At 52.9% G+C, this 12783-nt stretch overlaps 5 protein-coding genes across 5 annotated transcripts; 3 read left to right on the forward strand and 2 right to left on the reverse strand.

Annotated features, from left to right (window-relative positions):
- Positions 1-282: 282 nt before the first annotated feature.
- Z519_02706 (uncharacterized protein) lies at positions 283-1649 on the forward strand (the record flags this gene model as incomplete). The annotated part of the gene is made up of 2 exons (XM_016760462.1): positions 283-834; positions 867-1649. 2 exons carry the CDS (start codon positions 283-285, stop codon positions 1647-1649), a joined length of 1335 nt encoding a protein of 444 aa, XP_016623983.1.
- Positions 1650-1810: 161 nt separating this feature from the next.
- Z519_02707 (uncharacterized protein) lies at positions 1811-2125 on the forward strand (the record flags this gene model as incomplete). Its single annotated transcript, XM_016760463.1, has 1 exon — positions 1811-2125. The coding sequence occupies one exon, from the start codon at positions 1811-1813 to the stop codon at positions 2123-2125; it is 315 nt and encodes a 104-aa protein (XP_016623984.1).
- A 587-nt stretch (positions 2126-2712) lies between these two features.
- Positions 2713-4588, reverse strand: Z519_02708 (uncharacterized protein; the record flags this gene model as incomplete). The annotated part of the gene is made up of 3 exons (XM_016760464.1): positions 2713-2783; positions 2838-4257; positions 4316-4588. The coding sequence occupies 3 exons, from the start codon at positions 4586-4588 to the stop codon at positions 2713-2715; spliced, it is 1764 nt and encodes a 587-aa protein (XP_016623985.1).
- Positions 4589-6250: 1662 nt separating this feature from the next.
- Z519_02709 (uncharacterized protein) lies at positions 6251-9032 on the reverse strand (the record flags this gene model as incomplete). The annotated part of the gene is made up of 3 exons (XM_016760465.1): positions 6251-6663; positions 6720-8938; positions 9010-9032. 3 exons carry the CDS (start codon positions 9030-9032, stop codon positions 6251-6253), a joined length of 2655 nt encoding a protein of 884 aa, XP_016623986.1.
- Positions 9033-11344: 2312 nt separating this feature from the next.
- On the forward strand, positions 11345-12769 carry Z519_02710 (uncharacterized protein; the record flags this gene model as incomplete). Its single annotated transcript, XM_016760466.1, has 1 exon — positions 11345-12769. The coding sequence occupies one exon, from the start codon at positions 11345-11347 to the stop codon at positions 12767-12769; it is 1425 nt and encodes a 474-aa protein (XP_016623987.1).
- Positions 12770-12783: the final 14 nt, after the last annotated feature.

Genomic DNA, 12783 nt, shown 5'->3' on the forward strand with positions numbered 1-12783 from the left:
TACTCTTCTTTAGGTGCAACACCAGCCCTCTATTAGCCCTCTTCCAAACAACCAACTCGGTCGGAAAACAAGTATCCACGGGAGGCCTTGCCGTTCGAAACGGCAGTGGTTGATGTCAAGGGTACCAACCAAGCGAGTTAAGGTATCTACAAATACCTAAAAGTCCTCGCCATGTTGGGCAACACCGTCTCCAGCCCTTCCAACAGGACGCCGGCGACGGTCATTGGGGGCCTACCAATGTGCTTTCACGCCGCTAGAAAGTGGCATCGTTGACTTTTGGCTATGGATCCAGTCAAAGCCGACGACGACATCAGTCTGCCCGAACTGATTGGTCTGGCTTCGAAACCAAGCAGACAGCAAGATGTCGGAAGAGATCGAAGTGCGATCCAATATGCCTCTGCTTCTTCGCATGATAAGCAAGGTCTCTTCTTGCACTTGCCTGTCGACTCCAATGCCAATCATGCACACACCGGTCACCATGTGAGTGGTTGTCCTTCGCGTCTTGGAGAATGCCTCACCCTGGCAAGAAAGCCAGCGGTTGACATGGTCGAAATCAGGCTGAGGTGCTCGAGACACCGATACACTATCCGTCGACCGCGGGCCCTTCAGTTCTCGTATCGATCCCAGGTCGTCCACGCTGGCGACGAACGCGGCGTTCCCGAGCCATCAAACCGGTCGAGCATCTCCAGCCATCTTCCCGAAGATATTGCCAAGGAGAGAGAAAGACTAGATCTCTTCATCGACCTGATCTGGGTCGGCATCATCGGCAATCTCTCAGAAGTCTTCTCGTCATTAGGCTTCAGGCCCGAAGACCCCGACCTCGGGATAGCAACGGTAAGATGCAAAGACTGACCAGTCCTCGGAAGACTTTGATCACCAACGCACTGATTCTGGGGGCATATATCTCGTCTTCATCGTGGTCATCTTGCCATCCTGGCGCATCTGGGATGCGATGCGCCAGTTCCTCAACAACTCCTACATGGACGACATGGTGCAGCGAGCATTCACCCTGTGGGTCCTGTTGCTCTCGGTGTTCTAATTACGGCAATCAACTGGCATATTTGACCGAAGATATCGACGAGGTCAAACAGTGGGTCATCTCGACATATCTTATCATATTCGGCGCCTTCGCGCTCGTTGAGCTGGTCTATTCGATTTTCATCAAGTGGCTGCGGAAGCTTGTCTTTTTCCAAACAATATTCCGACTACCTTCGGTCGCCCTTTGGGTCACTGCCATTAAAGTTCCAGGTGCCCGTGCCATAGGGCCCGTCTTTGGTGCGATCATCTGGGAATATCTCTGCCCCATCATCATGGATTCGCAACTGACTGAAAAACTCACCCCGATGGAGTTCAAAAAGGCTCTGGACGTCCAGCATTTTCAATCGCACATGTCCTTCTTCTTCTTCTTCTTCTTCTTCTTCTTCTTCAGCGAGGGCGTTCTGCAGCTAGTCAAGGACGGCCCGTTAGGTCTTGGACTCAACGGGAGCACGGGAATCATGGTCTGGATCCTGTTGATCTACTACGAATTCTCTTTCCTGTACTTCAAGCGTGACGGGAGCAGGAGATTCATCCCGGCAGCCACAAACAAGGGGCGAAAGACCTTGACATGGGTCTTTTGGCACATCCCGCGCTCTTCTCCTCGATCCTGACCTTCGCTTCCAGCGTCATGTTTATTATTCGTTACTAGCTAGACGCACCGTATAACTCACCGGGTGGCTAAGCGGGGGAGGCTCAGTAGATACCGTACTATGATCTTCCGCGCTACCTGGATAGAGCTGTGTGGACGCGCGCGAGCTCACTGGGCATCATCATGCTCAGCATGACGGCGTTGGCGCTGTTGGACAAGCCCCTGGACGAACCGGGTACCCTCAAGGTCAAGAACCGGTATATCCGCCTGTCGGGCACGGCCGTGTATATCGCCGTAACCGTGTGCGTGCCCGCCACACCGAAGATGGACGCGCGACTCTTTCTCGGAATCGCGGCTTTCATGCTCCTGGCCGTGACCGTGTGGGAATGGAACGTCGGTCTGGATAGAGCAGGCGCGCTGATTGAGCCGAGGGGGTTTTTCCACATGATGAGCCGGGAGTTGAAGTCTTTGCCTTCCTCGAGGAAGAAGGAGAAATGAAGAAGGTCCTGAGAGAAGTTCTATGGATCTTATCCTCCTTCTTGCCAAGGGGGGGGGGGGGGGGGGGGAATCTACCATAGTTAATATGAATGAGCCTTTTGGAGAAAACCCTAGGAAACCTCTTCATGATCCATCCTCACTCTCCCCAACCCCTATTTGTCACTTCATTCTTTTTATACATGTATGTATGTATGTATGTATGAATGAATGATATATACGGGGGAAATTTCCTGCAAAAGTGATCTTGAGAAACTCCTGGTCGTCATCCGACGTGGTCGCGCTTCCTTCGTGTATCTCTCCCCCTCCCTTTTTACGAGATTGGGATATCCAACGAGGTTGAAGTCATTACTACCAGGGAAAGAATGCCCTTTCCGGTGTATCATCTGATCGGGTAGATCTCATACTGTGCATTTCTTCAAAGCACCAGTCGCTTCTCAAAAGCCGAAGCTATGAATATGTGTAAAATTGGCTCCAATTGCTATGGTGACAGGCTTGATTCGTATCCAACCGAAAAAAAGGGACAAATCTATATAATCCTCCTTGGTACAGTGGATTGCCAGAAATCAAATAAGTATACAAAACGTAATTCATTCCAGATGATCCGCGTCGTCTTCGACTTCGTCGAGGTTGACGGAGGAGGATGGCTCCGCCAGATACACTGGGTCGTCTTAGCATGGATTCTGGACAAAATGGGAGGGACTGGGAGACATACCGTTCGGTTTCAAGAACCAACTGAGAACGAAAACAATCACGAAAATTGAAGCCAAACAGATGAAAACAATTCCGGCGTAGATGCCCACAGTTTGGCTGTATATCAGGTTAAAGACCGTCGGTGCCACCACGCGGGCCAGAGCATGTAAAAGCCCTGATGCACCAAGCACTTGGCCCGTTCTGTCTGCAGGGATGTGTTTGGTGAGAGACGACTGGAGGGTTGGCGAACCGATGCCACCGAGAGAGGCAATCATGCCAGAAAGAACCATGATCGCACCAGATGGAGTAAAAGCATAACCGATGTATCCGACAAGGTCGAAGATGATGGCCCCCCTGATGATCCAAATATCGAGCATATCCGAGCCTTTGTGTCCCTTCGAGTGCATTTGGGCTGGTCCGCGGAAGAGTCTGGTAAGGAGTGGCAGGATGATGACCAAACCCAGGACGCGACAGATATTCACGGCGGAGAGGTACATGCTAGAGTTGACGGCCGTCCAGCCGAAACGGTATTCTGCATATATGATCATGATTTGCACGGTTCCCATCGCCACGCCGAACATCATTGTGTCAATGGCGGCAAGTACGAACAGGTTTTTCCTCAATGCCGAACTCGAGCCCTCACCCTTTGGTCGCAGGACCCAAAGAGGTTCGAACAGGTTGTAATTCTTGATGATCGTGAGCCAGTCACTGTCCGGCGTCTCCGCCTGAGCGAACTGTCTTTTCTCCCTTGCCAGCAGTTGTCGCTCCTTGGACAAGGACTCGGGCACGGCGATGAGGGTGAAGACGATGAAAAAGGCGTTACACCCAAGGGCGAGATAGAATGCGATCATAACTGTCCCAGTCACTTTGATCAGATAACCCGACACGATGGGGCCCAATGCAATACCGGCAAAGAGTGTGCCGTGGAAATAACCGAAAGCGACAGCTCGACGTTCTGGGGGTGAACAATCCGACGCATATGCAAAGGCCAAAGCCAAAGCAGTGGTGAATGAACCACATATGCCATCTATTAGGCCTCCGAGAAGCAGCCAGTAAACAGAAACCTCGCCGTTGGTCTGGCCGACAATGATGGTAATGATTTCGGCGGCGAGAGCGCCGAAGGAGGCACAGACCATGACTTTCTTCCGTCCGATCCGATCTGAAAGTGACCCCAGATGGGGGGCTATTACGGCGGAAAAGACGCCACTCAAAAGATTGATGTATAGATTGAAGTTGGCCACCCGAGATTGAACGTGTGGATCTCTGCACTGCGGATTCTCTTCTCCCAAGACAATCGGTAGGAACTTGAAGTTGGGGTTCTTTGACGCTTGATCTGAGAGGTAGTCCTTGCAGATCAAGTTGAGGATGAGGTATGTTTTGGGAACAATGATGCCGCCAAAGGCGATGCAAAAGGGGAAGAAGGCAGGAAGCAGCCAAAATATCTGGAACGCATCAGCGGTTGCCCACCTGCTCGGCGACGAAGGAAGACGGCCGACTCACTGAGGGCGTCTTGTACCAGGGGAGGTCACTGGAACCGTGAGCGCCATTCCAGGGTTCATTGATGGCCCTTTCAAAGCTCGCGCGGGCTCTTGTATATGCAATAGGTTTATTTCGACGCTGGCGAGGGCTCATCAGGGGGCTCATCTCATCCTCATCATCTTGTTCGTCGCTGACATTGAACCTCGTATTTGGGGTACAATCGACGTGGACTTGCTCGGCCAGTCTGACCTCCTCTTGCGCTTCCTCTGCGAAGGCATCTTCGTGTTCCAGCATCGTGAGGAAGGAGCAGAACTGGTATGCAGGACGACGGTGTGCTTTTTCAGCGACGGAGTCGGAAAGCAGGATCGGCTGCCGGACAGACTGATCGGAAGACCTCTCTCCCTACCGCATCTGGATCGTGACGGTGGTGAGTTGGCTGATGCTCGCGCTAGGTAGCAGAATTGATTGATAATATCATTCAGAAGGACAGCGGGACGAACACCATGTCCTGACGTAATAATGTCTGGATTGATTAGAACGAACGACGGTATTGGATTGGAGTGAATGGCTGGACCGAGTCGGACAGTTGCGAACCGGACGAGATATGCAGGGAAATACGGGTTGCAGGGAGTTGCAGGGAGTCGCAGGCAGTTTTATTCCATTGACAACTAGTCGATTTGCGGAATGGAGGGCATCCGGTTATCTGGTGTACCGGGTACCTACTGGTATGCAGCAAGACCTAATGGATGTACCGGCTAGGGACTTGGTCCTCCGTACCCCGCCCTACGGAGCACAGTTGGACTGCATGAGGTGCCCCTGATGGGGAACTATTAGGTACGAGACCCCGTCATGTACCCAGTACCCAGTCCCCTGTACTCGGTACCTGTTGGATTTTAGTAGGTAGTCTCCGTACTACGCTCCGGGGGGCCGTTATCATTCTTTGTGGCACTTCAAGCGGCCTGGCGCCCTATCGACTGGAAGGATTCAGCAGGACTCCCGTCATCGGGTCGTCTCGTGTCGCGTTCCCACTGGCAGTTCAAGGGGCGAAAAAAAAAGGGGGATGGATTGCCTCGTTGCTGATCGTAAGCCGTCTCGCCGTCTCTTGCCATCGGGCCAGACTCCTTCCGACTACCGAGCGGCAAAGCAAGCCCAAGATACAACAGCCTGCGGAGTATGTACACAAAATCACCCTAGGTATGTACATATGCAGTCAGTACCTCGTATATTCCGAATGTTGGAGATTTGGAAAATTCCCTTTCTTGTTCTTTTCTGTAAAGAGTCTCCCACTCTGCGCCTATCTTCTCTCTCCTCTGCTCTATATTCTGCGGATATAGAACCCATTCCCTCCACCCTCTTGTCTTGGCGGACCGGCATCATCTTGACGTGGGATGTCGATGAGCTGTCCACCCGCGGGCGCCTCGACCCAGTCGGGCGGAACCATGGCCCGAACGAGGTCGCTCTCGAGACTCGTGCAGACTCTGTCCGTCTACCCAGCGGCCTACGGCCCCCTACCAGCTTGCATGACGCCACCACATACCTCCTTCATGCCCAGACAAATCATCGTGCAAGCAATTGGAGGACCGAGATGCTCCATCTAAACTGGCAAGCATTTAAATGGAAGATCCGTTTCCCATTCAATCATCAACCATGAAATAACGATCATCGTAGTTCCGTCTCTCCTCTGGAGTCCCTGGCTTCTCGATAAGAAACGCAAACAACTTGTCGCTTCTGCGATCTTCGGCTTGCTTGCTTGCAGGTTGCTGGCCTGTTGTTCTTCTGGTCGGTCTAACCCTTTATTACCGCAGCTCCATATAGTCTTCAGCACCGTATCCAAGATGCGTATCGAGTGAAATGACCGTCGTCGCCGGTATGATCCCTTCCCAATAGCGATTAAATTCGTCCACCAGCCCAGCGATATCCCATATTAGCCCGGCTTCCAATCGTGGGGCGAAATCATCATTGTCGACCCTTTTCTCGCCATTTCAAAAGCTCACTTAGACTCGCTAAGCTGCAACCCATGCGCATAAAGTCGTTCCGGAGCAATTCGTCCGCACTCGCGCGGCTCCTGACGTCGACACAGAGACAGACACTGAGGAATGCCTTCAGCTCCCGTGAGAGTTTGTTGGGGTTCTTCAAGCGCGGTGTGCCGTTGGTCGCAATCAAGAACAGCGCCTTGAGCGGCTCTTCGTTGAGATATGGCGGCTCCGACTCAATCATCTCAATAGCCATAATACCGAGAGACCAGATGTCGACCTTGGGTCCGTATTCTTTCTGCTTCACAACTTCGGGTGCCATCCAGTATGGTGTACCAACCATTGTGGCGCGTTTGCTCTTGGATTCGGTGAGCTTAGCACAGAACCCAAAATCGGCTGGGCGTTCGGGTCAGCAAAATCATCCCTTTGGGTTAGCAACTGGGGTCACTTACTGATCTTGACATTGCCGACTCGGTCGAGCAACACATTGTCACTCTTAATGTCCCGGTGAATAATGTCTTGGGAATGCAGGTGAGCGAGTCCTTTGCAAGTTTCATAGCAGATTGTGGCAATCTGGTCCTCGGTGATCACTGGGTTGTTGTCGATTATATCCGTAAGCGCACCCCCTTCCATGAACTCCATCACCACCCATAGCTCGTTGTTCTGCTCTTGCAGGAAAGAATCGAGGAAGTTGACAATATTGGGATGTTTGGAATCTTTCATGACGATGATTTCGTTGACGATTAGCTCCTTCCGCGGTTGGTTCCGAAGATCCATCTGCTTGATAGCAACTTGGCCCTTCGGACCGTGCGTGCGATACAGTTCACGTGCCACTGCGGATGTGGCGCTTTCCTTGACCCGAGCAACGTAGACTGAACCGGAAGCGCCCTGGCCAATTTTCTTTTGCTTGCTGTATGATTCCAAGGGATTATCTTTAGACACTACCTGCTTGAGCTTGGCCATGACCTCGCTTTCGCTCATGCTCGACATCCGAACTTCCTTGGCGCGCTCTTCGACTGGCTTCTTCGCTGTCAATGCAATTTCTGCCTCTTTGCGTGGGTCGGCTGCAGGTTTCGCTTGCGGCTGTTTCGAGACATTGAGAGGCTTGGGTTGCTGTACAGATCCTTGTGACCGACTTGCAGACTGTCCATTAACTCCATTCGCTTGCGGTTTGGGAGTAGAGTCGCCTGGCGGATATCTGGCATTTGGTGAGGGCTGACGATCACGCTCTCTGCTTTCTGGTGATCGTAACGAACTTTGACTGGCAGACAGGGATTGGGGGATAGATTTCTGGGAACTGCTGCTCGGGGCAGAAGGGCCCGGTCTTTGCGCTGTAGGATTTTGCCTGAGTGACCCAGATGACGATTGCTGGGGAGCACTTGGAGCGGCTCGTGCGGGATTATATCTAGGATCTTGCCGGTTGGGCCCACGTTCAGAGCCACTTCCGTATCCTCCAATCTCCTGTTGAGCCAACGGCGGGCGCGACTTTGGTAATGAAGCGTTATAGGCTTCTTGCTCCCTGCGGTTGCGCTCCATGTCCTCTCGCTCCTGTTCTCTTTGTCTTTCAACGTCTCTCGCCCGCTTCGCCTCCGCTTCCATCTGACGGCGCTTTTGTTCTTCATTAGCGATCGCCTTGATCCGGGCGGCATCGGCCTCCATGTCATATGCTCCCTTATCTGTTTGCGCCCGCTGCAACGGCGGCTTTGTGGGTGGAGTTCCTATCCGGGAAGGACCCTCCTGATATTTGTTGATGAACTGATTAGAATTATACCGTTGTGCATCTGTAGGTGGTGCTGGCCTCGGGGGAGCAACACTGTTGCCTCCGGTCGGGTACCCAAGCTGTTTGTTGGGCTGGGTTGTTGGCGGAGTGACCATGCCAGGAGTATACATTTCGGGATGTTGCTCACGCATTTTCTGGTCTGAAACGAACTGTAAAACTTCGATGACAGCCTGGGGATTCTTCTTGTAGTCGTCTCTTGTAATGGCGGAGTTGTTCAACAGTTTCTCCCACTCTTGCGGCAATCCGACAAAGCCGCCTGTTTGAGGGTCAAAGCCCACATGGATGCGATGGCTGAAGTTTGTGGGATTACTTACGCCCCCCATGCCTGGGCATCGCTCATATATTTTGTCAATCCAGTCATAGATTTCGTCGTCATTGCGGACTTCACAAGTGATGGTCCGGGTGGGCAAGTCGCGAGCCATGATGATTTTGCCGCCTGCATCTTTGGGATTGGCAATGCGGGTTATCTCAAAGGCCATCCGGGTCTCTTCAGAACGAGTCACTCCCGTGACGGTGTTCAACTGGATGGACTGGATGAGTTTTCCATTCTCGCTCTTCAAGAAATCTAATCTGAACTCGCGGAGAATCAGGTATCGTTGGTTCCACTGGGCGAGGAACTTGTCTTCTTTGCAGCGCACATGGCCTTCCTTGATGATGGTGACCGGGCCCGAGGGTTTCCCGGTGGTTGACAGGGACAACGAACTGCCATTGGAGAAGTACGGGGCACTTGGAGTACTGACGGCAGGCGAGGCGGGGCCTCCTAAAGACATGGATTCGAAGGCGGTGGTCGGTATTGAGGTGTTTGAGCGCTGCAGCTCCAGATGTCGAGGTCGGTCTGTAGGAGGGCGAGGTGCAGGACCTGGATTCATGAACTGACCCGAGGAGTAGAAACTGGGAGAGGTCAGCGGCGCGACCGCAAAATTCCAACAGAAGTCTCTCAGATCGGTTGCAGGGCCACTTACCCATTTTCAGGGCCTGAAGCCATTGTCGGGATGGCGTTTGAAAATACCTGTTACACGTCTTGTGTGATATTGGACGGGAGACGCAGACAGGAGTCGATATCGTAGCAAAACTAGGACTCAGCGGGGAATGGTGGTCGACTGAGCAGGCGCAGGCAGTGACAGCATGCGTGCGGCTCCGGGAATCTGAGAATGGGGAAGTGAAGCAGACGAGCAGAAGCCGGAAGCTGTCAAGTGAAGTTTCACTGAATCCGTTTGAGATGTTCTGTCTTGAGTCTTGGCCTGGGGCTCGGGTATTGGGTGAGCGCAGTTTGAACCGCCCTCCCTGAGAGATGATATTTTTGATGGCACTCTCCAGTCAAAGAATAACGCTGACGCGAGTATCACTGAACAGACAATGACATTGTACAGCAGAATTCCATACACCATCCAAAGGTTATGGTACTCAGACCTGAGAGGAAGAATCGGCACAGCGAGTAGCAACGAGTTGAGGTACGAGGAGCCCAACGGGAATAGGGCGATGGATGGGGCTCCTATCGTAGGTACCAAGGTAGTAGGATCGAACGGGCGAGCGAGCGAACGAACGAGTGGCAGACGGCGCTGGAGTCGATTCAGGATCAGGCTGAAACTCGCAAACGAGGGAGAGGGCAATAGGATTGGGCTGGAGAGGCCCAATGGACAGCCAGTTTTTGACTATAACAGCGGGCGGCTAAAGCGGGAGGAAAGGGTGGGAGGAGGTGGAAGAAGGATGGTTTTTGTGGGAGGTGAACAATTAATTGGGGGAGTAAGAGACGGGCGAGGGCGATTGGGGGAACAGAAGGCGCCCCTCGACTGGGCGTCGACAGCCTAGGGAGCCTAGACTCCAGTTTAAACGGTCAGGGTTAGGGCAGCGTACCGTAGATGCGATCTTCACTTGGGAGATTCGCTCGCAGGGTGGATTTTCCGATGCATCTGAAACCCTCTCAGGAGTTGGAAATTCGCCGAACGATTCTATCATTTTCAATTGCTCATACCTAGTCCACTCCATTCTACTCCATCAAGCCCCAGCCGTGTGCCACCTGCATGGATACGAACGAGTCTTGCTTTGCTTTTCCTAGTAACATGTCCGGCTTGTCGCGTTACACATGTCTACCATCGAGCCCACATGACGAATGATATGCCTGAGGTCAGGGTTCCAGGGCAGTATTTTGTCTTTCTTAGTCGCCAGCCAAACCAGCCACCTTTGATGCCTCCCCGCCGTCATGGAGAGGGTTGAGTGTTTCAAATGGGTCCATCCACAGTCTGGTGGACACATAAAACCTCCGAGAGGCCCAGGGCTCCAGAAAGACACGACTCCTTGTTCGATTTATGTACCCAGTACCGAGTGCTACTCCGTCCGGTCTGGAGAATGGCGCACAACCTGCTTTTCTCTTGACACATTGTAAATCAATATCATTAAGTTGCGCTTAATGAAAACTACTCGCTACCATCTCTGGACAACAATCAAGGGGTGCGGTCCGTTCCACAGCTTTAGGTGCCTCGACGGATCTTAAATCGTTCCTAGAGCAAAAGGAGGCCTGGATAATGCTCGGTAATAGTATTTCAAACACAGATACTACGCCGTACGGTGAGAACCCAAATAATAGCCCAAACCCGCTGGAAAGGAAGACCCGACACAGGGGAAAAGTCAATCGCTCCTAATTACGGCAAATGGCGCTGCCGAGAATGCAGCACCCATGGCCTTACGAGCACCTACCACATAGTTGTAGTCTGTGCTCGTAACTAATTGCTTTTGAACCAAGCGACAAGATAAGCAGCCCCGAGATTGCGGTAGAAGACGTCGAAGTCGACCGAATCGCTTATTAATTCCCACGAGACTCCTTATTATCAGGGGCGTCAGGGCCTACCGGAGGCCCATCTGACAAGGCTAAGAGTCCTGTCGCAAGGCTGATGGCCTTGACATTCTCCAGACCCTCAGAACATATCAACCCACAGCGATAGTCTATTGACGTCTTGAAGATTTTACCTTTAGGCCATAGACTTGATGAGTCTCCTGTGTAATGTCTCACGAACCCTTGGCCCTAGGAGAAGGATACCTGGTGTTAGTCTTTGCCTTATGCTGGAGAACCAATGACGCAAGACTCTCGGTACCATCTCCAGAAACCCGCGAACCCAATTATTTTTTTTTGGTGCGGGCAAACATGACAGAAGACAGAACGCATTTCTAAGCGAGGGGCGTCGCATTGATGCCTCATAAGGATTCCCTCTGCGCTCTTTGAAGTCCTTCTCTTCTCCCTCTTGCTGGAGTACTGTTGGCACATCATTTTCCCGCAACACAGCCCTCGTTTGTCAGCCCATCATGTCCCACCCCCAACCCGTCCCCCGGCCACCCGAGAACGTAGAACCTGAAGATGACGGACTGCTAGACGCAGATGAAGCAGCCGAAGAAATAGTCGACGACGACGGTGATCATCCCATGGATGACGAAGACGACGAAGATCTGGAAGCAGAAGAACAAGAAATCCAACTGCAAAACGACTCCGCCGCTCACTTTGACTCTCACACAGACAGCATATTCTGCATCGCGCAGCATCCTACGAACCCATCCATCGTGATAACAGGCGGCGGTGACGACGTGGCATACCTCTTCGACGCATCTATACCTCCTACCGCTCAAGACGCAGGCCAGCCTCAGGGCGAGAGGAAAAGCATCCAACCCCTCCAAAAGTTGGACGGGCATACCGACTCAGTCAATGCCGTGGCCTTCACATACCCGCGAGGTGAATACGTGCTAACGGCGGGCCTTGACGGGAAACTACGCGCATGGAAGTCATCAGAAGCATCGGGCTCAAAGAAGTGGACATTTGTCGCCGAGGCCGCCGAAGTGGAAGAGATCAACTGGGTGGCCCCTTGTCCTAACAAGGACCATGAGAACGTCGTCGCTCTCGGCGCCAACGACGGCTCCGTTTGGGTCTATCAGATTAATGCCGAGGACAAAGTCAGTCCTGTCACGATTGTACAAGCGTTTTACCTCCACACTGTATCATGTACCGCGGGAGCGTGGACGCCAGACGGATCGCTCCTTGCGACGGTGTCGGAAGATGGTAGCCTGTACGTGTGCGATGTCTTCTCCGCCGGCCAAGCCGTTATCTCGTTCACCACCGCAGACCAACGCTTCGAGGTTGAAGGCGGCCTCTACAGTGTGGCATGCACTGCGTCAATGGTGGCCGTGGGCGGCGCGGGCGGGAACATCAAAGTCGTCGGTCTGCCGCAACCGGCCGATCAGACCAAGAAGAACAGCGGCGCCAAAGGCGCCGGCAGACACCAGCAGGCTTCTTCGGCAGGACAGATACTAGCCTCTTTACAAGCTCAATCTGACGGCGTTGAGACTCTCTCTTTCTCTTCCCCACCCCTCAACATCCTTGCCGCGGGAAGCGTCGATGGCTCAATCGCCCTCTTCGATACGGCCCATCGCTTCGCCGTACGGAGACACATCAAAGAGGCGCACGAAGAATACGCGGTCGTCAAAGTCGAATTTGTCAGAAATCCGCAAAAGGGTGGTTGGATATTGACCTCGGCGGGTATGGACGGTGTAGTCAGGAGATGGGATGTCAGGGGGGGGACGACGGCGGCAGGGCAAGGGTTCATCCAGGAATGGAAGGGCCACAGAGGAGAGGGAGAGGGTGGAGGTGTCTTGGGGTTCGTACAAGGCGGAGACGGAAACAGAATTGTTACGGCAGGCGACGACGGCGTTGCATTGGTGTTCAGGGCGGACATTGCATGAGACGACGAGGCACA

The sequence above is a fragment of the Cladophialophora bantiana genome (assembly GCF_000835475.1).
Source record: "Cladophialophora bantiana CBS 173.52 unplaced genomic scaffold supercont1.3, whole genome shotgun sequence".
Taxonomy (NCBI): Eukaryota; Fungi; Ascomycota; class Eurotiomycetes; order Chaetothyriales; family Herpotrichiellaceae; genus Cladophialophora; species Cladophialophora bantiana.